The sequence below is a fragment of the Sander lucioperca genome, chromosome 18 (assembly GCF_008315115.2).
Source record: "Sander lucioperca isolate FBNREF2018 chromosome 18, SLUC_FBN_1.2, whole genome shotgun sequence".
NCBI lineage: Eukaryota > Metazoa > Chordata > Actinopteri > Perciformes > Percidae > Sander > Sander lucioperca.
Window position 1 is genome coordinate 20,346,409 of NC_050190.1, and position 25,996 is coordinate 20,372,404.

Below are 25,996 nucleotides of genomic sequence, written 5' to 3' on the forward strand. Positions count from 1 at the left end.
TTGGATTAAAACAGAGAGGGATCTCTTCAAGGCACAGTTTGAGTCGAATTAAGAAAATAAATGTGGAGAGTAGTGTCGAAGAAATAGGAGGAATAAAGAGGAGAGAGAGGGGAGAGTGTGACTGTAAAAAGATGTGTGTTCAAGAAAAGACAACTCTACTCTGACACACAGAGCGGAGACACGGCAGATGTTAGCAATTCCAGAGCATAGCAAAGCATTCCTAGTGTTGGAACCACGTCCTAATTGCCATAATGGAGGTGGTAAGCGCTGACAGTAATGGAGTCGTGGGGATCCATCCCCAGCAACCTGAATTAGGGTCCACTTGGCAGATCCACTTCAAGATGGCCTGTATTTTTTGCCAAGATACCCTTGTTTTCACTGCTCTGCAAACTTTTTCACCATCTTACGTCACCAACTTTTTCATTCATGCCATGGTGTCAGACGTAGGGGGCTCAGGGTTGGTGGTTGGCATTGGGTTTTGTTTGTTTATTTAGGATGGGTGCAGTGTGCAGGGAGAAGGCTAGTGTGGGGAAGAGGCTGTGTGAGATAGATGGGTCAGAGAGAACTGGGCGGCGAGTGAGCAAAGAGTTAAAAGCATCCATGTGATGGGCTCACCTCTGCACCAGGCCTGGTGAAAGGCGGCAGGGTGCTGTCGGGGAAAATGACTTCCTGAGACATTACCATCAATCACCAGATAGGTCAGGCCCCCCAATCCCACCATCAGGATGGAGGAGAGGAGAGGGGGGATGGGGATGGAGGATTAGACTAGAGGGGACGAAAACAGAGAGGAAGACTGGGTTCAGGCTTGTTGGGGAACAGACTATTAACAATCTCTTTCTCTCAGTGTCTGACTGTTTTATGTCTTTCTCTTCCTCTGCCTATCTATCTCTCCATGTCTTTCTCTCTTTCTATTTTCCGGTCTTCCATAAAACGGCTACCCAGGCATTCTGGAACAGCCCCTGCTGGTCAGAGTCCTCTCCTCTGCTCAATTGCATCATTAATTATTCCACAGGCAGTTGGCTATGAGCAAATCTAAAGAGAGGAAGAGAAATAGAGAGGGAGCAAGAGTTAGATGGGGGCGATGGGGGACAGCTGTCCAACACCCCCAGTTGGTCTTGCTTTCACTCTCTTTCTATCTCTGTCTCTTTTTCTTTCTGTAAATGAAGGATGGGAGAGGGGAGGGGCTTGGGTTACCTCAGTGAGCGGTTGTGTTACATTCCTGAGAAGGGAAGGGGTAGGGGGGTGGTTCAACGAGTTGTTGAAAAGAACACAGACGCTTGTCAACAGCCTCCGAGCTGGGGAGCCATCATGCCTTGCTTTAGGCCCGGAGGTCAATGACCCTGTGTTTCACCCAGAAAGAGACCCAGGTAGAAAGAGAGAGAAAGAGAACCACCAAAAGCTACAACAAATCACCATATGGTACATGTCACTGCTTGTCTGTGGCAGAGGTCAGTCAAAAGCTTCAAAAATCTCTAAATCCTTCTCTTTCTCTCTTCACCCATAAAACACTGTACGTGACAAGTGACTGGGTGACTGTGGATTAGCTTTCTCCAAGGAAGTAGAAGGAAGAGGAGAGGCAGATAGAGAGAGACCGAGAAAACGGCAAGCGCTGGCAGTCACGGCAAAATGGCCCATTAGATTTAAGGAGTAAAAGTTCATCAGCTTTATTAATGGGAAGGTATATAAATGAAGTATGAATTACCTGACTTTTATGGAGTGGCGAGAGTGAAACTGGAGTGTCTTATGATATAATGTTTTAGTGAGCTGCTCTGAGCGCTCTGATGAGCAAGCTGCAGAGAGGAGGATGAGCGAAAGAGTGGAGAGAGAAAGAGAGAGAGACTGGAGTGTGCTGGGGTCCCCTGAGTCCAGCGGCTGGAAGGTTGCCTGATTGTTGCTAACATGCGTAGCTGATCGGGTTAGCTTGGAGACAGGGACGTCCGTAGCTTCCAGGCTTATTATTTGCGTATCATTAGCTAGCATAGTAAAAAAATTGCTGGCACGAAAAAAAAAAGGTCAGCCACATCTCTGATTTTGTCGCTCTTTTACACACATGCATGCAAACACAATTGTGCAGCTACGGTTGAACATGCATGCAGTTGCGCATGCACAAGTTATAAACAAGCATGCATGCACGCATACAGTATATACAAGGATAAGGGCACACACAGCAGTGCACAGACAGACACACACACACACACACACACACAAACACACATGCTCCCCACCATCCTGTAATAAGCGGTAAGCTGAGCTAGCTGATGGTCATCCTCCCGTGGGGCTGCTGGGTGGCTGCCAACTTCCTGCCTGCTTTGTCAGTGGATAAAGCCCCTAACAAACGAGAGGGCTGTAGCTAGGCAGGCCAGCCAGGTCAAAGGTCACCTCGGCCCCCGGGCAGGATTGAGCCTAAGAGCACTACAAGGAGAGAGAGGGAGAGGATGGAAGAATGCACTTAAAGATTGGTTGCTATTAACCAGGCCTAAAAGCTATATCCCTCCCTTACCACTCCTTCTCTTCTTTTCTCTTCCCTTCTCTTCTTTTTTTTTTGGGCGGCACTTCACAAAGGCATTTTAACTTCACCTCGCATGTCGACTCTGCTTTGAGGAACATTAAGAAAGTGAAAGATCCTGAGGGCATTTGTCAGTCCACACAACCCCGTGCAGCCAGCCGCCCCTGGGTGTTGAGCAATGACAGGAGATATCTCCTTGACTCATGCACCCTCAGATGAAAGGAGAGCTCAGAAGACGTGCATGTCTGAGAGGCAAAAACGATATTCAGTAAAAGAGAACAGACACAACAGGTAGGGACGGGGTGGTGACTGATCAGGGCTTGGCTGGCTTTGTTCCATGGAAGTACTTGTGATCTCAGATGAATGCACCTATGGTTACCATCAGCTATGCTCCTCCGTCTCACTGACAGGGACATGATCTGAAGTGTCTATCTGTCGTGGGCCTAAGAGCTTCTCTCACTGGCAGAGGATAGAGGAACAAGGAGACAGTGGACGAGAGAAGAGAAAATCCTTCCTTCCATCCCAGCTGTCCATTCAGAGGGAGAGAAAATTTGACATGGTTGACTTGAACACATTTAGCATCATTAGCAAACAGGAAGTGTCCCCTGCAGCTGTTTTTTGGCGGGGGAGGGGGTGTTCCTGCCCACACTGTAATGGACAAATGTTACCCACCATGTTTGCCTTTGATTTTTGACCTGAAAACAAAAATTGACATTACAAATGTCCTATGATATCTTCCAAATTGGCTTGACATTCCATAGCTGGCCCCGGGGGTTTCTTGTTTGTCCTCTGTAAGTGGTTGTGCTCTTGTTGTTGTGTCCTGAGGCTCGCTATTAGAATGTACTGGCCTTTCTCTCGAGAATGCAGAGTCTTAAAGAGACAGAGGGAGAGACTAGAAAGAGAGAGGGAGCGAGCTAAAAGAGGTTGTGGTTGTGTATTTGAATACTTATGCTCATTAAGTTAATGCACAATGAAAGGGAGAACCGTCAAGTGGAATCTCTCAGAAACTTCTATTTGAAGTGTGAGCACCCCCGTTTCTCTCCCTCAGTCTGTCTATCTCTCCACAAATTAATCTGTTTCTATTTCAATTGAAGATCAGCACCACTTTACTTTGACTTAGGAAGTTAAACAAAGTCAGCAGAACACAATAGAGAAAGAGGATAAACTTAAAGAGACCCTGTATGTTAATATTAAGTCCTTTTCCCAACAGACTTTATCAACAGGCTCTAGGTTGTAAGTGCTTTACTGTCTTGCCCCCTGTGCTTTCCCAGCATTTTTTTTTTAAAGTGGGCTGTAAGCTTCAGTATGCCTGAATAGTGTCTAACAACCTAGACACATTAATGCAGAACATTTACAGTATATGTATATATATATATATATATATATATATATATATATATATAGATGAAGCCTAAGGAAAAACAAAGCCACATGTCAGGAGGTAGTTATGGTAATTTTGAAAGCACAGAAACTATTTTTCTCCCCCGTAGGAAATGATAGGACCTGAAAAAGTATAAAACATTTTTTCGTGCATTTGGTTATGTCCTTTTTTGTTCTACCCATGCTAGAGGTTTTCTTAGGCCAACTCAAATTCAGTAAGTCAGTATAAAAAATAATTGCCTTTTTACAATGTGTGCATACGTCATTAAACCAGTGCCGGTGTTTATTCAGAGGCTTAGTAGGTTCACTACACTTCAGCTATAGCGTGTGCTCCCAGTGACTTTATGACTGGCAACAGTGACAAGTGGTGAGGATATGAGGTTGTCGAATGCAGGCAAAGTGGGTGGGTCTACTGCTTTGACAGGCCCACCAGGCCTCTAATGATCTGCTTATAGGCCCTAAAAGTCCCTCGCAAAGGCAGGAGACCAATTACCTCACGCTCCCAACTAGCAACATAATGGAGGATAAAAGAACGGTAGGTTCATTTGTACCGAATCATAAAACAAATCTCCCAAAGAGTTGAAAAATTAAAGTTTTTTTATTGAATTTTAATAGGAACAAAATCCTTTGTAGGAGGATGATCCTTTTGGCTCAGCTGTAGTCATTGCAACAAGATGTTTTAAAGATTTCTTTGAGAGCAAGTAGTGAGCATGGCTGTGTGTTGACATCAGGCATGCTGGAGAGCAGAGCAGAACAGAGCTGGGTGCCCCTGAGCATGCAGTTACCACAACAAAGCCAACAGACTGGTCTGATAAACCAGGCCAAATTCCTGCCCTCTAGGACCTGGCTTAAAGCTTGAGCGGAAACTTTGAAAGAGGGGGGACGAGAGGAGAGGAGAGGAGAAGAGAAAGAGGTGGAGTGAAGAGGATACGAGGCCAGACAGGTTAGCGTGTAGCGATAAAGGGATAGCTGCTGGGCCCTATGGAGTATGGCAGGAGAAGGAGAGATCGACGGAAATGAGAGAGAGGGAGGGACCGAGAGGAGACGAGGCCCCCGCTGTAAGGATGCAGGGATCGTATTCCTTCTCTTGAAAGTGGAGGGGCAGCCGTGTGGTGGAAAAAGAAGCCATGAACTCGATCTGACGATTAAATAGGCTCATCTCTATGGCTGCAGGCAACAAATGAGACCAGGTCCACAACAGAGCACACACACAGTTTGTGTATATAACCGTTGGCAAATTCCAAACGATCTATGGGTTGAGTTGATCCTTGTTCGGGAGTCTTTTACAGATTCCCGCATAGATAGTGAACACAGTTTTATTTTCTTTATCGGATAAAAGTGATACCTAAATATAATTATGCGTGATAGCATTTGGAAACGTTCCCCTAAAAACATCTCCTTTTTTGTTGGTCGATCTGCTAAGTCTGGAGGTGCATTGGGATTGTGTGGGAGTGATTGCTATTTAGCCTCATGGAGCTTGGTACAATCAGATGCCTATATCTCGCATATCCTCCAGGGCTCCTTTCTCACCCTCATCGCTCCATTCATTCCTCGCTCCTTCTGACTCCCCTCACCCACTTTACTGTTACTGTAGCTTGGCAGGCGAGCGGGGCAGTTATGCTGTAGAGCTTCTCTACAACCTTGCACCATCTCCAGTGAACATAAATTAATGGTTTAGAGCAAACAGGCTGCTGGCATTGGTCCAGGAGCTGGCTTCAGGAGCCCAGCCAGCTATTGTTGTGGCGGGCCATGGCAGCAACAGCAGTAGTAGTACTGATGCACTGCCAACCAACCAGCCAGCCAGTCAGAGAGGCTGACAGAGAGACTTCGGGACCTTTTGCTCTATAATAGATGCCGCGGGCCTCGCCAGTCCACCTTGTATTTGCAATCAACACTGTTTTACTGTCAGAGGGCAGTCCTCTGAGAGCCCTTATACTTATTGTGGAAGCGCTGGAGTCTTGTGTAGTGTAGTGGTATGTTCTGAATGCAGACCGTGTGAGGTGTAGATATGGATGTACTTTTATTTGCTGTTATCAGAGGTTGGCATGCAGTGTGTCCGGTTTTGTAGGTTGGCAAGATTCTTGTGAGTTCTGTTTATAAGTTGGCTGTTATCTGTGTGTGTGTGTGTGTGTGTGTGTGTGTGTGTGTGTGTGTGTGTGGGGTTGCGCGTGCATGCTTGCGTGCAGTCAAGAGAGAGAGAGAGAAAGGGAGCACTGCCGGGTTGAGACATTGAGTCATGTGGCATTCTTGCCTGTTTTCAGACTGTTGTCAGGAAGCAGTGTAGTTCCCAGTAAAATAAAACAAACACCCAAAAAAAACGTCTACTCCCTCCCACCTCCACCCGCCCGAAAACACACAAAGGGAGGGAGTGAGAGAGAGGGATGGAGAGAAAAATGAAGTTAAGCATAGAGATACAAATGCAGATGGTTTTGAAGTTAGTGATGAAAAGAGAACAGCATATTAAACTTTAGTTCACACGCACTGTTGAGAAGAACTTCAGCCAGTTTACTCCATTTGCAGTCCTCAGTTTGGGGTCAGCTAAGTATGAGAATAAACCAGACATTAGTGCAAAACGGATTAAATAAATTAAAAATGATCTTTGAAATCACAAAGCTGCGTTACTTATCATTTTAACTCATCATAATTGTAATGTGGTACAAATAATTATTTGTAGTTTGTACTGAAATTCATTGTCATAGAAATATGAAGCTCTTCTTTTTTTAATTGTCACTCGTAAATCTAGTTGATGTTTACAGACGGAAGTAATTCATATATATATATATCCTTCAATTTAAACCTTCAAATCTGTCAGAAAACTACAACTAAAAAGCCAGATATTGCTCTCTGCATAGTAAACACTTGTGATAGATTCAAAAACTCCACTGGATTTATTTGTTATATCTGTTTGATCTCCCGGTAATGCCGATATGCATTCAATCTCATTGTCATTTGTCAAAGAAGCCAATTGTAGCATTATTAACAACGCCAACTTGATATTTAAAATGTGCCAATCTTATGCCAGCTCAATGCAGAATCCATATTAAAATGTCATTCCTATATTTGATTGCGTTTATTTCTGACAGTGAATATTATTATCATCCTCCAGTCTCTTTGATTAAAAACAAATAAGATTCCAATCAATGTGAGGAAGGCATTTATGAAAGGAAATACTGGGAAACAATATTGCTGTAAAACTAGTCACAAACTCACAATGAAGCCCAACATAAAAGCATTACTATGCAAAAAGTTATATAGAATTGTGTCTATTTAGCATTTGACACTTTTTTTTTTATAGTACTTTAAAACAAATAGACAGATTTTTATAAATTAAAAAACTATATATGCAGATTATCTAAAAAGCCTTTCCAAGTGACAAAATAGCTGGGGCTAAATCACACGAATCATCATGAGCAAATCCTCTGTGTTGCCACGGCAACAGGGTAAACAGCCAATAGCCTGTGATTTCCTGGGAGTCATTAGCATGGAATAGGTTTGCAAGCTACTGCGACCTTGTGACCTGGCTCTATAACTCATGTCACACACTGATGATGTCATTCATCAATGGAGTCCACCAGCGGCTCAGGCAAGGGGCTGCAGGTTGGTTGAGCGGTGGGGAAGGGGCAGAGTGGGAAAAGCGGTGAGGGTTGAATTGAACGGCCGGGATAATGAGCGGGCTGTGGGGTTTGACGGCGGCAGTGAATAGGTGTCAGGAGAGTATGAATCTGATATATAGCAAGCTGGATGTTGAATGAGTAGATAGGAGTCGGTGTGGTCCAGCAGTAGATGTGGTTACTGTATATGGTGAAATGCCAAGCTGGGGCTCAGGGGGGGTTTAAGGACCAAACACAGCAGATGATGGAGCCACCTCGGCTTGTAATATTCAGCAACCACAGGGGCCATTACATCCAGCACTATCAGAGAGCACAGAACACATCACACCCTGTAATTTAGCCATCACACACACATACACACACACACACACACACACACACACACACACACACACACACACACACACACACACACAGCTCAATCCTCAGTGACTGGCAGAATGTGATCCACCTGCGTATGCGTCTGTGTTTATGTGTTTGTGGTGACATTTGGCTGTGCTTTTTCAGGTGAGATTGTAGGAGTTAGACAACATGTGTGCATCAGGAAAGTGCAGGCTTGTGCCATTAAGAGGCGTTAGCATAATTAACAGAGCTGTTTTCGATCCGGCACTGCCCGGACAACAAATTGAAGCTGCTCATTTCTGGCTCTAATTATTTATAGACTGGCTGTTTTACGTTTTGCGGTCAATTCTTTTTTTAAGGATATTGGCCTTGGTGTTTGTAACTGAACATATTGAGCGGATCCTAAGCTAGTGCAGAGATTATCAATACCATCTTTGATCTTGCTCAGTGTTTGTGTTTCATCCATTAAATAACCATGTCATACTGTCTCCTGAGGGTAGGGAAGGACATTTTCTGGAAGGAACACATTAGAACAGATTTAGCACTCTGACTGTGTCTAATATTTATTCACTGATTCATCTCACATTTACTCTTTTCATATCAGATTTTTTTTGTGCTCATTGGATGATTTACTAACATAAATTTTTACGGAGGCAATTAACATTAAGAGGTTACTCAGAGGTCTAAATAGCCAGTTCTCCAATTTCACGGCTGCTGCAGCCCTGTAACCACGAAGCCCACCATGCTGGCTTATTTCTCACATCCGTGTGTGTGTGTGTGTGTGTGTGTGTGTGTGTGTGTGTGTGTGTGTGTGTGTGTGTGTGTGTGTGTGTGTGTGTGTGTGTGTGTGTGTGTGTGTGTGTGTCACCATTGCCACCACACACCATTTTTTTGTAGCTGAGATTTCAGAGCGCCAAGTGTGGGTGGCCTGCAGTCGCAGCCATAAAAAGTGTGTGTGTGTGTGTGTGTGTGTGTGTGTGTGTGTGTGTGTGTGTGTGTGTGTGTGTGTGTGTGTGTGTGTGTGTGTGTGGGAAGGGGGTCAGCAAGTAAGGCGAGAGAGAGCTAAGGATGAAGAGAGGATGAGGAAAGGTTGTATACAGACATACTGTGTGTATGTTTGTTTGTATGTGTGTGTTTGCTTTCTTGTGTGTGTGTGTGTGTGTGTGTGTGTGTGTGTGTGTGCCTGGCGGTGCATATGTGCAAGTGCATGCAAGTCTTGGGGTTGCAGCAGAGTGATCTAGTCTGACACAGGGAGGCAAGGAGAGGGGAATGAGCGAGGGCTGGGAGGGGTATGAGATGAACAAAATAGGATTTTATTTTAGTGTCGTGTCTATGTGGTCAGAGTAAATCTCCTTACTCAGGGGTTTTGTGTGCGAGGGGGGCTTTAACGTTCCCACTCTCCTTGATGAGACATCTTTCTTGTTTGTTCAAACCATTCATTACGTGGTGGCTGCTGGACGAGCTATGCTGCTGGCCGGCGTATTTATCACCGGGCTAAAGCGCGCTCTGGCTGACAGTATGCAATTGATGACCAGGTCTGGGCTCGAGAGGCTGAGGAAGCCTTAATACAATGTAAATGACCCACTCCCATTTCCAATCTAGGCTGCTCCTCTCCCCTACACCTCCATACCACATCATCTTTAGCTCTGTCTCAATTTGTGTATATGTTTGTGCAGTGTGCGCACATAAAAAAAAAGTAGGAGGGAGTGTGTGTCCTGTTATATTTGCGAGTGTGTTCTGATTGTGACCGAGGTCATAGCTAATGTGAAAACGCCTAGGAAGCCCAGGAGGGTAAGGGGGAGGGAAAGAGAGGCTGTATTCTTATAACATGTTGTTGTCCAGAGCGGACACACACACACACACACACACACACACACACACACACAGTAACCAATAGACATTGCTCTGTCTTGCCGAGCCAAGGAAATGTCAGCACCTGGCAATCAAAAAATGTATTCCTATGCAAGCATTATCATCTTTCCTTTGTTAATAATTTTAGCATATTAAAAGGGACTACGTACACAAGTACAAATCATAGTAATCCCTCTCTGCAGCCAGGACTCATTATTTGTCCAATCTCAGCCTTGTTTGTTATTAATTGAGCACATTCCTCAAACCATTTTTTTCCCATCTCTCCTTTAATTAAAACAGACTACATTTAGACAGCCAGTACTACCTGAAACGAGAAATTGTCCTCTCTGCTGATAGGAAACCTCACTTACATCAATTAATTTCAGCAGTAAATTAGGAAATTGTTCTTGAGCAACTGTTATCGTTTCAAGTTAAAGTTGAATTCAATTAGCAGCTTCATTCACAAATTTGTTTTCTCAATGAGTGTGGAGCTGGAAAAAAGGGTACAAGTCGTGAGGTTTAAGGTCTTTTCCATTAAGGGGAAAAATGTGTGTTAATGGAGCTTGAAACCAACCGAAAACAGAGGAGGATTTAAGTGTCAGTTTTTAAAAGGAATGTGTGTGTGTTGTGATTTGCAGGTGTCATGTCTATGAATATTTGTTTGTGTGCATTTCTGTTTGCACAAGTGCGTGTGAATATGCAACTCTGTGTGCATGCATGCTCTCTGTCTGCAGTGGCTGAATGCAGCACATAGTCTCGTTTGTTTCATTTGCGTGCGCCCCAACTCCTAATCTGGCCCTTAAAGACATCTGTCACCAGCGATCACTGTTGTTTTGTCATGCTTCATAGCAAGCCCAGGGGGAGCAAGGCAGCCCAAGGTCTGCCATTTATATCAGCCCATGTTCTTGAGATTGGACCTGACACAAATAGTATCATTGCAACCGTGGTTGCAGAATTACATTTTCAGGTAGAAATCTTGGCGAGGCTGTGGAGGAGATTTCACAGCTCTCTGTTCTTTTAGCATTAGTCTGTATTCAGCTGCTCTCCATGAAAGAGCCACCACCAGGATAAATGTCAGACATTCAAGGAAAGATAAATGTATTCACTGCAAATATGCACCCACTCATTCTGTTGCTTGGTATTATAAAAGGATTCTCAGACACCACAGTACAGTATCTTCGTTTGGCTTGCTTGAAAGTCTTGTTCGTCAGCGTGTTTGTGTACTTGTGAATGTCTGTACACGCTATATTTGGTGTGTGTACACACACACACACTATATGTTGTTTGTGTGTGGGCGGGGTGGGGATAGGGAAGGGGGTTATCACAGTTGACAGTTTTGTCAAACTTGTTCGGCCAGCTCTGACAGGTTTAACACTGAATTGTGTAAGTGTGTGGTTTGACGATGTGTGGGTGGACCCGTGTAAGCTGTGAATGTCTATACAGTGCAAGGGAGGGGCAGGGTTAGGTGGAGGTCACGAGAAGGTGCAGTCTTGAGTTACACAATACAACAAACATGGGAACATATTGAATACATACAGTAATAAGCAGGAACTTGACTCAGAGCATGTGTTCCCATTATGAGTCACTTACATACATGGATATTTATGTTAATCTGTATGTCAAAGAGGCTCATTTGTGTGCGTTTCTCTCTCTCTTTTGCTCCTTACAGCACCCATACCCTTCTGAAGAGCAGAAGAAGCAGCTAGCCCAAGACACAGGACTCACCATCTTACAAGTAAACAACTGGTGAGTCAAGATTTCCGCTCGCCCTATCTCCACCACCAGCATCGCTCTGCCTTTCATTTTCAAAAGCCTTCGCCTCCCTCTCCCCACCAAGTGTGAAAACCGTTTATGTACAGCTCTCCCTGTCGCATATAGACACACACGGAGGTGCACACATTGATAAACACACAGACAACCTTTGTAACATTATTACATGTAAGCTACCAGGATGTTCCGGTGTTATCGGCGAAGTGTTCTGCGGCTAAGTCAGTGGTCTTTGTGGTTTGATGCACATGTATTCAGTGGGATATATTTAAGGGAGAAAGGCAGAGATCATAAGCTACCCCGACAGCCCCCACACCTACCCCACCCCTTCATCCAAAAACCATACCTAGCACTGCCACTGGTACCCCCACAAAAGGCAAAACTGCCTTCCACCCCCTCCCCATTTTACACAAGCTATATGCTGGATTAAGGTTTTGGTGGCCTGGCCAGCAGGGCCTTTGTAGATGGCTTAGCACATAACTGGGGGTGGTGGATTAAATAAAATGATCACAGAAGCAAAGAAATGATACAGGAATTACTTATCAAAATACTAGCCCAGGTTTTATCTGCAGCTTAATTTTGTTCAGTACATTCTCAGGGTGATGTTCAGATTAATTGAACTGACAGCTTCTTTTCAAATTTCCGGGAAGGTATTTGCACGGATTTCAGGTCTTACACAAACTTAATTACATGGAACCCCATTTTATCATTCTAATTCCATGTAGCGGGGGTTCTATTTACAAATGACAAGTCTGTGCCTTTTATTCACAGCTTTCCTTAATATATTTATCAAAGCGGGTTCATTTACAAAGTGCTCTATCTGTTGGGTACAGGCAGGCCGACATTAACGAAGCTTTTAGGTTTATCAGACTCGCAGCCTGACAAGCCACCCGAGGGTCAATTGATTTTTTGGTTCTGTGATACATTTTCTCATTTTTCCTGGATCACAATGAGAAACATGCCTAGAGAATTAGCCTGGTTTGGGTTTGTTGGCCTTATCTATCAGCCCCCTCCCTCATCCTCCCCCCTCCATCCTGACATTCTCTCTCTCTCTCTCTCTCTCTCTCTCTCTCTCTCTCTTTCTCTCTCTCTCTCACCCTTTTCTTTATTCCCTTCTAGCCAAGGGAAGTCAAGCTACTTAAATTGGCCACAGGAACTGCTGTTATCAGACTTTAATGCACCCTACAGTGTGGATAGCATTTCAATTACACCAGTAACCAAAGATTAGCCCCCGCTTGCATGTTTCATGCCTTGTGCCACCGTTTCAGGACGCCACGCACCTTACCTACAGGAGCAGAAAATTGAGTTGCCTTGCCTGTGTCATGGTGATTAATGCAGAAATAGTCTGCAAACCTGCGACGAGAGCGAGAGAAATAGACAGAGACATAGACAGAGATAGATATAAGAAGAGTCCCTGGCTTCTTAGAGCCTTCTCGTGAAATCTAAGCCTGGCACTAAAATGCCTCCGATCCATTTATAAAGAGGTCTGAAAGAATCTTGTACTGGCTAACGTCTTCATGAACCCTGTTTCCACACGCACATACACATACACATAAGTGGTCATGGAGCTGTGTATTAATGTTACACTAGCCATGTTAACAAAAACACACCAGGAATCAATTTTCACAAATAAAGTCATTAGAGAGGCTTAGACTCTGCTGGTCTATCTCTGGTACATTCTGGGTGTTGTCATCTCGCATGACGGATGATGCCACGTTAATGGCTATTTTATAGTGAGGGAAAGATGAGAGAGGGGGATAAGAGAGAAGATGCTGACGTTTTTTTCCCCCTCGAAGTGCTTAACCAGGCAGGACAGTGAGTTAGTTACAGTTGAATATTGCTTTGTTTGGCTTGCTTTTTCCTCTTTGGTTTCTGGTGGCTGCCGAGATGGTCCCCCCAAGATATGACAGAACTCTGCCACATAAAATTCCTGTTTAAAAAGAAAAAAAAAAGCTCTTCAAATTCCTGGCTGGCCTCTTGCATTGTTCTGTAGTTCCCTTTGATGCATGGCCGCTGCCACGTTACTAGCCGAAGAGAGAGAGAGAGAGAGAGAGAGAGAGAGAGAGAGACAGAGGGAGATAGAGACAGAGGGAGGGATAGACAGAAGCAGAGGATGAGTGGGGGGAAAGGGTGGGGATGGCCGCCGTCTTCGGTTTCCAGAGCTCTCCCTCGGGGAAAGGATGTGCTGAATCAGGGCTTTGTCCGCCGGCACAATCGCAGCCCAGCGAGGGCACAAGGGTGCTCTGTGTGAAAGTCAATAGACAGTACATCTCGCTCTCTCCACACTTGCTCCATCAAACCCTCCCGAATCAAACTCTCCAAACGACACCTCTCTATACGTTTACCTGCAGCTCACCTGTACACACAAAAAATAAAACTCATTGTAGACCACTTCCAGCTGGTTCGAAACATTTTGTCTCGGTAGCACAGAAGACACTCCACCTGCTTCTGTATCTAGTCTACTGTATATCATTAGCTGGGAGCTCACCTGTTTTTAGCCCACACCCCATTAGCTGTCTGATGTTAATAAGGAACAAAGGAAAAGGTTAAAGTCCAAAATCTCACTGCACTGGTATTGAGAAGATGAGGAGGCGGACTTGATTATCCAGTTAATAGTATAGTCTGTGTGTAAGTGTGTGTGTGTATGTGCACCTTTACACATTATTACTAATGGGACACTCTGCTCTCTCAGTATGTTCGGAGATGTTATGTGTGTACAGTGTGTCAGGACACCATTAGTTGAGCATTAGGTAGTGTGTTTGCTCTGGCCACATTTGAGACATCTGGCGTCATGCTAACAGAATCGGGGAGTGGAGAGTCTGACATGTAATTGCATTTGTTTAAGATTGCGGGAAAAGGTGAGGGCCGTGTCACCCACGGCATTCTGGGATAGCGAAGTAGGTGAAACGGCAGACTTAGGTGTCTATACGCTGGAGAAGCGTTCACAGTTTACAGTATCTAGCGGTATATTTGCCTGCCTCAGCAGCTCCTGGTGTCCTGCTATCAGTCTGGGCTAAATGGGGCCTGACCGAATGCTTTCATGTCTCAGCGTCAGACCCAGCACGATGCACCCTCACTCGCTGCCATAAACACACACACACACTAACTATCCTGCCGTTATTTACCACTGCAGCAGTGCACACACACACACACACACACACACACACACACACACACACACATACACACACATGCACGCAGGGATATTACATGGGCCTGAGAGATGACGCCGATGACAGATGACTGAGAGAAACAGAATCTAAAAAAAGGAAGGAAATCGTCCCCTCATTAATCCCTCATCTCACAGGCAGCCAGTTGGTCATTTCCACGGCAGAGAGAGAGAGAGAGAGAGAGAGAGAACAGAGAAGCAGAGCGAGTCAGAGAGTGAATATGTCAGTTCTTGGCATCTATGATGACTGACTGCTGTGCCACTGGAGCACTAATAACAATAAAGAGGGCACTAAGCCACACTCTATTTTTACTTCTCTGCCTCCTCTCTACAGCCCAGGGGGGAATACATGGATAGACACACACACACACACACACACAGGGGAGAGGCTCTAATTAGCGGCAGAAAGGAATACAATGAGTGAGTTATTAAGACACAGGGGCGGATCGCAGCCAACCTTTGCCCCCTGTCAGAGCACAGGTCACATGATAAGGGAAGGAAATCCGCCAGACGACGGCGCCAAGCCGCCTGTGCCCACTGAGGAGATGAAATAGGCTCAATCTCTCCGGCCATTCAGGGCAGGGCATGGTGCACTGATTGTTTTTTTGTTTTTTTTCCTCAAGAATCTGTCCTCACCAGGAGGACAATCTCCACATTTAGCAACAGTCATCATATCACTCAACGTGCATTTACTGTACGTTTACATTAATACTATATAGTATATATATTTAATTCCATTGTTTTGAGACTGTGCAACTGTAACTGAATAAGCTCATAAGACTAGACTACTAAAACTGCAGTATATACATGTCTGTGACCGATAAATGGCCGTATAAGACAGGTGTGCAGGTGAAATATATCAAATGAGAGTTGAAAAGAAAGGGCGAAAGGATACTACAGCTAAAAAGACTTACTACTAATACTTTTTAAAAGTCATTACACTCATATGTCTTTACAGGCCTCATCTACATAGAATCCAGATTCTCCTCCCAGATTGCATTTTCTGCATGCAGAAAAACTGAGTTTAGCTAACTCTAAACTGACTGCTCTGTAGCTCCCTTCAAGCATGATCCCTATTCAGATCCTCAGTTTTCCCCTCTCTCTGCCTTTCATGGATCCTTCCAGACTTCTCAAAGTTTAAATCACCCAACAGAGGTACATAGGAGCTGTACTTCAGGTTCACATGCAAAGTGTTACTAACAAGCAACATTTGTTTGTAGTATCTGAGAACAAGAGAGTAAAAAACCAAAGCCAAATTCGTTCCTCCACTTAGCTAAGCATTTCCACCCCCCATTTCTCAGTCCAATGAGATACTTAGAAACACTGGCTTTTATGATTCTTTATGATTTTTTATGATCCTCTGGTTTGGCGGGCAAGGCCATTATGAAATGCAAAATAATAACTAATATTTTCCAAATGTAACATTAAGCTGTGAAACTGGCCCAGTCGGCTCTTTTTTCCACATTCTTTATAAGTATTTAAGTCTTATGAATCTCTCACAGAGGCTTTTGAGGTGCCTTTTCCCTCTCCTCCCTACATCACTGCCTATTTCTTACTTGTGGTCCCTTCGTTTCTGCCCCATTGGTGGGCTAGTTGACTGAAGTTGCTGGTTATCTGTCTAACTTTGACCCAGATGGAAATGTCAGGCCTTTTTTTGGCTGCAACCAGGGACTCCCGGCAGTGGCCATCATATGCCCCTGGCTTTCTAAATATACAGTTGGAGTGTGGAGAGGTTGCGGCTGTGTGTGTGCTTGTGTGTCTTTCTTTTTGGTGTGTCAGTGTGTGAGAATGAGTGTATGTGTGAGTCTGACTGAGAGAGAGGGAGACTATCAGGGCACTGCCAACACAGGCATCATGATCCCTCTCATTTAGGGACCGCTAATTGGCAGTTAATTAGCAGAATTGACTCTGTTGTCAGATCCCAAGTGCCAGCCCCCCTACATACACCCCCTAACCGCTAAGTTCATTTGATCTGGCTGCTTTCTTGATGCTGTAATAATAATCCCATTTTATCTGTTTTGGATAGAGAAACAAATTTGGAAAAACATATTTTCATTATTGGCAGAGTAAAATAGAACAGGAGGAGGAGGTTTCATTTTTTTTTTTTTTCATTTTGTTCCACAGTTGTTACAGATCCAAATATCTGTTTGCGGTGCAATCTAGACACATGCCATACTTACAGGATAAGCCATGGTAGTCTTGAACAGCTGATGCTAATGTGCGCCCCTGTGTTAATGTGTGCACTCACAGTGTATGTGCTGTGTGCCAGTACATGAGCACATGCCGCTGTTGAAACGCTCAACAGGGCCCACTCGCACTTTATCAGGCACTGGGGGCACATTGGGTCATATAGCATGGTATGGACACCCACCGTGGCCATTGAGCAACCCAGTGCCCACCTTAGTGTAAGTCTAGAGTTATGAAAAACAGGTGGTGCTATAAGAAAAAAATTGGCACTGTTGGGCGATCATGCACAAAAATGAATGCTTTTTAACTTGTTTTCCCATTACAAGCTCAAGACTCTCCAAGGCTGTGGAATTCTCCCAGCAAAGACGGCATGCAAGGAGAACGAAGCCAGACGAGGCAAGATAGAGAGGCAAAGAGCTGAAAGAGGCATTACAGAGAAAGCATGAGAGAGATGGAGAGAGGTCTTTGTACTTCACTGCTCCTTTTGGCTCTTTTATTCCTCAACGGCTTGGTTTTATTGGTGGGTCGTTTAATAACAAGGGCTCTGCGTTTGAAATGAAGTCGAGCTGCGTTTGCGTGGGCGAGCCTCCTTTTTTTATTTTAAAATGGTAATTTCTGTACTACGGGTGAGAACTGGAGAGATCGAGAGAGAAAGAGAATACACGAGAGAGAGAGAGAGAGAGAGAGAGAGAGAGAGAGAGAGAGAGAGAGAGAGAGAGAGAGAGAGAGAGAGAGAGAGAGAGAGAGAGAGAGAGAGAGAGAGAGAGAGAGAGAGAGAGAGAGAGAGAGAGAGAGAGAGAGAGAGAGAGAGAGAGAGAGAGAGAGAGAGAGAGAGAGAGAGAGACTTGGAGGGAGAACAAGAGGGTGAGAATGTGGGAGAGGGATATTTCAAGGAGGAAAGTAGGTTAATTTATTTCATTTGCAGGAAGAGAAGGAACTTTAAAAAAAAAAAAAAAGGTTGGTGATAGTGAGAAAGAAAGTGTAGGATGCTGTTTTCATGAACAAGCAGCTTAATGCACACGGCTGCCACAGTAAGCCTGCCAGAATCTCCCTGTGCCTGAGGCCATCTGTGAGCAGAATAGCAATTTTATTACTTTGTCATTAAACCAATTTCACAGCAGTATTGTTTGTTAATGAGCAGCCGCAAACGAGGGAAGATGTCACGTACTAGAATAGCAGCAAGATTTGTGACCCCAGTTCTCCTCTGTCTTCATTCTGCCAACCTGTACCTCATTCTTATTCCTCTGCTCTTTGCGCCATCGTCTTCTTTCTTAACATCCTTACTGTCATCCTTACTCTCTCCCTGCCATCCTCCGATCTTGCTCATCCCTCCCTTTCTCCCCCCCTGTTATAGGGGTCCCTGGTCCATAAAAGGGGAAACTGCTGAAAGATAAAATACAAAGTCTATACAGTCAAGTCTCTGTTTATGAGCTTCCATTTGCCTTTAGAGCTCATTTGGACGAATGGTTTCTCCATGGGCTTTCAGGGCGTGCAGCTGGAAAGCCTGGGATATTGGCTTGTTATTTAGCTCTAAAGCCTGACATGGGTGCCAACGACAAGTGCCAACAGAGGGACTAGGCGTCTGAATAGGTGCATAAGTCCTTTGGATTGTATGGTAGATGATGTCATGCATTTTTTTGTGATTTTTCAAAGTTGTTTAGGGTACCAGGTTTGATCACTGCTTTAAAAAATGGATTTGATTAGTGTTGGAGTGGTGCATTTAAAGAAGATCTAAGTTCAGGTCAGTCTGGTAGTTGTTTGGAATGATCTGTTTTCTCAAAGAAAGCCATGCGCTTCAGCTGCTGTGGTGCTATATGTGTCTTTATGGCTACTCACTCTGTTTATGTTTTTACTCAGAAGGTCAGTTGGCACAGATTTTTTCTTTTTGTGGTGAGAGAGAGGGAGAGAGAGGGAGGGAGAGAGAGAGATTTAAACCGAGGCCCCAGAGGATCAGACAACCTGACAGAGTAGATTTGGAATAATTAGTTTTATCTGCTAAAGGAGATAGCCAGAGGAGCTGTGTGTTAGCCACAGGGTGCTGCTATGTGTATCTAATGTAGTGATGTGTTTAGGATTGCTGAACGTTGTGTGTGTGTGTGTGTGTGTGTGTGTGTGTGTGTGTGTGTGTGTGTGTGTGTGTGTGTGTGTGTGTGTGTGTGTGTGTGTGTTTGGAGGGAGGGGTGAGGGTGTGGGGGACTAAAAAGGATAAAGGTGACCAGGTGGAACAGAATGGCCTTGAGGGTGTGTGTGTGGGTGTGGGTGTGTGTGTTGGAGTCAGAGAGGACAGGAGCTCCTTCTTTGGCTGAGCTCCTTAAACTCTGTGAACCTCTACAAGGTATTTTCTCTCTGTCCAGGCATGCTCGTTCTCTCACTCTTTCTCTTTCTCTCTTTACCTCCCTCTTTCACACTTTGCATTCCCTCTATCCCTATGTTTGGATATACAGTAACATCATGTAAATAAGCTTCTATCTTTGCTCTGTTTGTGTGGTGTCGCATTAAAAAGAACCTCCACTGACCTCCCTGCCCTCCTTTAAGACACAATGAGAGTGAGTGTTTTTGGAAATGAAAGTGGGAAATGGTTGTAATGACATCCTTAACAATGCTCCAATGTATTATTCTTACCTGTTGTGTGTGTGTGCATGTTTTTTTCTGAAGCTGTGATTCATGGCCCGGTGCCCTATCTGGCTTTGAGGTACAGGCCAATAAGCCCATTATGGAAGACCCTATAAATCAATATAGCCCTTTGTGTAAGCCATGCTCTACCCCAGTTAAGGCCTGTTATGGATGAGATATCAGTGGAGTCAGTGCCAAGCAGAAAAGGGGAGGGAAAGGCGAGAAGGGAGGGAGTCACAGGGCCTCTCCACAAAAACAATCCAATCTTAATTGGACCGTGGCCCAAAATCTTGAAGATGTCAAATCCAGTAATTAGCAATTTGGGAGAGGTGAGAAATAAACTGTGCATCTTGCTGGCACGTTCTCTCCATGCACGCACAAACACACATGTGCTTTGATGAAGTTATCAGAGGTAGCTGGAGGAATTAGCCACTATTAGCCAACACTATTACATGCATATCAAGATTCAGAGATACGGAGGAAGAGCTGGATAAAGGAAAAGGGGAGAACAATGAGCAGTACATTACTCTAATCTAGGTTTCTATCTTCCCAGCCTTATGAATATTTATTCCTCCCATTATTGATGATGATGTTTCAATTGGGAGACTGTGAGCATGTGCGGCGAGGAGGGAGGGCGGCGGAAATATCTTTTCCCTAGTGGGGGTGGAGGGCGTCTGCCTGTAGCCCCCTCAAGACATATCTGCTTTATCATCTTCTTGTTATACTAAGACTTTCTGCCGCTTTCTCACAGGTACGATGTGAAGAAAGCAAGTCTCTAAAATGATCCATCTGCCATTTGTTAGAAAGTTACACTTTTTATGAAATAATAACAGATATTAATGTGAAACGTATCCCTGGTTAGGGATATTTTAATCTTAACCTACAAAATAAAAAACATTTTTGAGAATGGGGTCATCTGTATGAGGAAGAATCACTCATGATAGTTCACACAGGCTTACATTCAAGGACTATATTCTGCAGTGTAGGCTGAATTGAATGTCTTGAATTCAGTGGCTTTTGTGAGACACCAACATTGTTGTATTTGTTTCTGGCTGTCATATATGAAGGAGGCCAGTCAAAGCTGTACACAGTCAGAGCTGATCTAAGCGGCAGAGGGCTTGCTTTAGGCCACCAGGCACATCAGAGTCCCTGTGGTCGGCTCCACAGTGTCAGTGCTGCTTTTGCCAGCAGTCCCCTCCACAAACAACAGCTATTTATATCACTTGCCTGCTGCTGGGCTTTTTAGCCTTAAACTCTGCTCCTGACCGTGCCTGCACATGTGTGTTTGTGTGCTTATGTGTGTCAAAGCGATTATGTGCAATTGAAACTGAAGATTAAATAATTATTCAATAGGGAAGTTAGAGGCAAGCTGACAACATTTGACCGATGACTCTCGTGGTCACTAATATGTGCAAACACACTTACTCAGACACATGATGGAAACATGCTTGGTGGAAACAGTCACTCACACGCCAGAGACACAATGAAGAGAAGATGATGACATCATCACACACTGAATCCTGTGCTACCCCAGTAGTCTGGCTCTTAAAGAAGAATCTCAACAGTCTATCCACTAGGTTTAGGTGTCACTTTTTAATTGGTCAAACTGCTGTGCCCTAAATTCGTGGTTAATAGTACAGCAGTGTGAGGTGAAAGAAGTGCTTGGCAGAAGGAGAGAGAGAGCATGTGCATGTGTATATATGTTTAGGGGCGGGGTGGTAAAATGAGGGCACCCTCCCATTGGCTCTGCTTTCAGACTTCTGCTAGTGCATTTGAGATTCAGGAGCTTAAGTTAATGTCTGCAAGTGTGTGTGTACATGCATGCTCACAAGTGTACCCAAGCATGTTGCGTAAGGACGTAACTGTTGAAGCCCCTCTTGGCAGGCCCCCACTTCTTCTTCTCTTTGAGCTGAACCCATTATAGTCTTATAAAGGAGGGGGAAGAAGAGACGTTTGATATGAAGCAAAGGAAATAGATTGGCCTTATTTCCTGCTTGGCTGCTGCAGCGCAGACACTTGTGTTGCCTAGACGATGCAGGCAATTGACACTCAATTTTGTTTGAAATATCACGCCTCTATCATGCCATTATCAGCTTCCCCTGGTAATCCATAAAGCCGCCCTGTTTGATATCTGACAATAAGGGGGAGTCACAGAGTCGCGGAATCTCTCACTCGATTACCAGGCAGAGAGGGGAAAAAGGGTTGAGAATGAAAGGGAGCAGAAGACGATAGAGCAAGAGACAAAGAGAGGGTGAAAGAAATAGAGATGGAAAGATAGGAAAGGGAGGCAGAGGCAGAGGCTAAAAAAAGTCACACATTTGTATGATAGCAGCGAGAAGTGGATGGAAACGGAGATTATACCTGCCCGCCCCACAGAGACATACAAAGAAGCCCAACAGGCCTGGCATTGTGGGGAAAAAGAGAAATCTGTGCAATAGGGGTGGCACTCTTCATAACTGAGAAAATGGGGCGATCTTGTAAGCACACCCTCTCATCTCAGGAGGGCTGATGGGTAGGACGGGGTAATGATGCTGGATTCATTCTTTCTTTCTATTCTCCCCCCTCTCATCTGTGTGTGTGTGTGTGTGTGTGTGTGTGTGTGTGTGTGTGTGTGTGTGTGTGCGCCAGCCTGCCAGCATTCTATTTCTCGTTGGCCCTGCATGAAAGCAGGAAGCCCTCACCCACCCAAAAGGTGAGAAGCTGACTTATGAGGAATGAGCACTACCTTCCAGCGCTGACGACCTCTGTCATGCGCTATGTGCTGGAACCTTTAACGGGGGCGCTAATATTGACATATGTTGAATGTTTTCAGATGCTCTTCAAACAACGCAAAACACAGCTGTTGGTCCCTCAGCTCCTGGGCAGGCGGAGAATACCTTTTGTGCACCTATGCACGTTAATAAGGTGTTGTCTTAAGGGAGGGAGCCCAAGAGTAAGAGAAGAGGGGCCACGCTAACAAGGGAGATGTGGATCAACTATTTTCTTAATCCCCCTGTCTGCTGGTGATATTAAAAAAATAACAGTGTTAGTAAAAACATTCCAGGGCAGAGGTGCCAGCCTCTGCGGAAAGGGAGGTTAATGACTGGAAATATTAGGGGACTGTCTGGGAGAGAGAGAAAGAAGAGATGATTCCTCTCTCCCTCCTGACTTCAGAAAACTGGTAGAGCTAGGGCAGGTTAGCCATGTTGGGTTGCTACAATAAGGTCTCTTTCATACAGGTGTGTTGACGCCTGGGGCGGACTTGGCCTCGGTCCATTCCATTCACCCTGGCTGATTTGAACAATAACTATCATATCTCTTAAAAGAGAAGGGAGGGAGAGAAGAGAAGAAGGAGAAGGAGATGCCTGAGAGCTGTGTCGGGGCCAAGAAAAACCCCCGCTGCCGTTGTCGGAGCTTGTTGATGTTGTAGGGAGGAAAAAACGGGCAAGTTTTTTTTTAATACCCCCCCCTCCCTCCATAACCCCCACATTTTTTCCTCTTCTCCTTTCTCTCCCTCCACTTCTGCACTGGATTCAGTGTTTTTGTGCCGTAGGACAGAGTGTGGTAAGGAGACAGAGGAACAAAGTGCTGCTGTGTGGAGCAGCAGCTGCTGCTTGCTGGATCAAAGGGGCAACAAGCGTGGTCTTCCTGGCCCAACGCTGCTCTGGAGGTGTTTGACGGACAGTCAGCAGCTGGGGCCGCACAGCCCGCCATGTAGGGGTCAGGCTGTTGGACTGCTAGGCCCAGGGGTGACATGCCCTCACTGGACAGGGGGAAGAGGGGAGAAGGTGTTAGATGGGAGGGTAAATAGAGGGAGAGATGTCTATGTTTGTATCCTTTGTTGTTTGTCTTGCGGTTTTAGTTTCGAGAGTCACTTCTGGGATTATTACTGTATATTTCTAGCATACAAATTGTATATAGATAATTACTTTTCAGTGATGAGCCAGTGAGTTCTCACTCATTCATCATAATGCATGAGCGTTAGTTGAAGCCTGATTTTAAGGGTAAAACCATCACTAGGACAGCATTGCACTCCACGCTGCAGTATTCCACCTCTTTGGTGCTGACAGAAAATCAGAGCAAGAAAAGAGACAGACAGGGAGCGAGCATGCCGCAGTGCTATTGATTTATTTTAATTAGCTGCTCGTTAAATCGTGTCAGTTTGCAACACAAATATATAATTCTTTGTCTGATTTTCCACTTGAGTCTTAATGACTCGTACTCCCCGGGTTTCAGAGAGGAATGACTTCTGCAGCTAGACTGACAGAGCAATGCAAATGTTACTCATATTGGACTGAGGCGGGGGGGGGGGGGGGGGGCCACAAAAGGGCAATGAGTGGAGTAATAAAAAGGGAAAGAAAAACAGGTCAGTGAAAGTCCATGGAAGAGACGTGAAACAGTCCCCCTTTGAGAGGCAGACAAAAGAGTGTGGAGGGGGGTATGGAGGCACAGTGGATGAGAGAGAGAGGGAGAGAGAGAGAGAGAGACAGAGGTAAAACTATGTAAACACAGTGGCTGCCCTAAACGTGGGCCCTCTCTGACGTTCCTAAAAAATGATCCTGCCTCGCTTCGCTTCACATCTGCAGTAAATCAAACACGGGGGTGAGGTAATGTTCGCCCAGCTTATGTCTCTTGACTCCTGTTTTAACTTAAAGAAGGGAAGAAGGGATAAAAAAAGGGAAACTCTGTCTCTGATAGGATGAGCTTGAGGAAGCTTCCCCGTTCCTGCCCTATCTCTTTGTCCTTTATCTCCATCCCGAAGGAGGGGAGCATGTGAAAAGCTCCTTTGTAATAGTTTATGATAAATCCATAGATACTGTAGGTTCAGTCTGGTGGCAAGCTATGTGTAAACTGTTACGGGGGGCCTGTTAGGAGCATGTGAGCTGATTCAATCAGTGTTGTTGACACTACAGTAGATCAGTGTTGGAGGTTCAGTAGCCCCAGACTGCCCCACTGTCTGACTGGACCATAATTAGTGTTTGCTTATACTAAACACACCCTCCTCATGGGGTTAATTTGCATGCACTTCCTGGTCAAAGGACACTGAGTGTTTCACTCCTTTCTGCCCGTCTTTCTTTTTTTTTCTGGGGGGGCGGGGTGTGGAGAGGATCAAACTAAAGCCTTCCTCCTTTGATTCCAGTGAGTTGTGACTCAATCGCTGGGGGTTCGGAATCTTTATTTCTGTCTGAAGCAGAAGTATGGAAGCAATGAGCTCTAATAGGAACCAGAGGACAGTCATGTTTGCAAGCAGTGATCAGGGATTTAGTTCAGCACGTTCTTGTTCAGATTGTATTGCATCTAGTCTTCCTGCAAAGACAGACAGGGGGCCCAGGAATTTGACTGACAAACGGAAACTTGCCTCCATGTCCCTGGCATATGAGCTCTCAAAATGGGCATGAGTAGGTCAGCCGTGAAGGCAATAAACTGTCGATTTCTGCGTCACAATTTAAAAGCTGTCTCCTCTCTTCGCACGCTCGACGGGGCTACATTTGAAGCAGACCAGGGCTTCTTTCTTTGGAGAAGACATGTTTAGTATTTCCCTGTTCCTCTCTCCTGTCTCACTCTGGCTCTGGCTCGGTTTCTTTCTTTCATCACAAACTTGTCAAACGGGTGACCCTACTCCTGATTGGCCGAGTTCCTTTCCGATCTACACAGCAATTGGCCAGCCAAGCAGCAAGGCTCTCTCCTTCCCTCTCGCTCTCTCGCTCTCTCTCTCTCTCTCTCTCTCTCTCTCTCTCTCTCTCTCTTGGCTGTGCTCCAGGGTAGGGTGGTTTGGCATGACAATTTCTCAGGGAAGGAATGCTGACAACAGGAGCCAGTTACCAGGTGTGGCTGCAAGTCAGTTAACCAGAAACAAGGCCTTTCTGACAGATTGAGATGGGGAAACAAGACAAAAAAAAGAAAATACAAGCCATTAGACAGACAGACTGGTTTGCTGTGATTTCATCTTTAAATTTCCAGTAACCTTCCACAATATTGGTCATCTTTCTTTTATGATGATGATGCAGTTGGTTTGTTGCATTAAAGGGTCATAAAGTTGAAGGACTTTACTTCATAAAATACAGGCACATGGTATGTTTTAGGATTATGTAAGTTCCCTATTGAGTCTTTTCCTCTGTCTCTGACCACTCCTACCATCAACCCCTTGCACTCACACACACTGGGTATAGCATAACATTGTATGCTAGCCAGGGTTTTTAACACCTAAGCAGACACTCTCTGAAGCTCCCACCCCCCTGTGTGTGTGAGTAGATATTAGTAACCAAGGATGCCGTGTTGATCCAGCCTAGCGGAGACCGCGTGTCAAGTGGACTCCTGCTGCCTTGGCTCCATCATTCATATCTGCCACAATACTCAGAGCGCTAGTAAACTTAGCACTCTACATCGTCATGGAGCAGAGTTCTCTGTCTTCTAGCGGACATATTTGTATCTGCAATACACACGTGTTTATTAACACGTGTCGCCTTATAAACACGTGTCGCTAACGCCATGTCAGCGGGAAGTGCTGCTTTAGGCCAATTGGCAGTAACGTGTGAAGAATGCGCAGACGCGCATATACACACATGTTGACTGACGCGTGCATACGTATTC

The 25,996-nt window shown here is 45.0% G+C and overlaps 1 protein-coding gene across 8 annotated transcripts in view; it reads left to right on the top strand.

Moving 5' to 3' along the window:
- meis2a (Meis homeobox 2a) overlaps positions 1 to 25,996 on the top strand; it is an 81,231-nt gene that overhangs the window by 44,572 nt on the left and 10,663 nt on the right. For all 8 annotated transcript variants that reach the window (XM_035994544.1, XM_035994546.1, XM_031309982.2 and 5 more), the window contains exon 9: positions 11,360 to 11,436. In XM_035994544.1, coding sequence (XP_035850437.1) covers positions 11,360 to 11,436 — 77 coding nt within the window. The remainder of the gene's footprint in view (positions 1 to 11,359; positions 11,437 to 25,996) is intronic.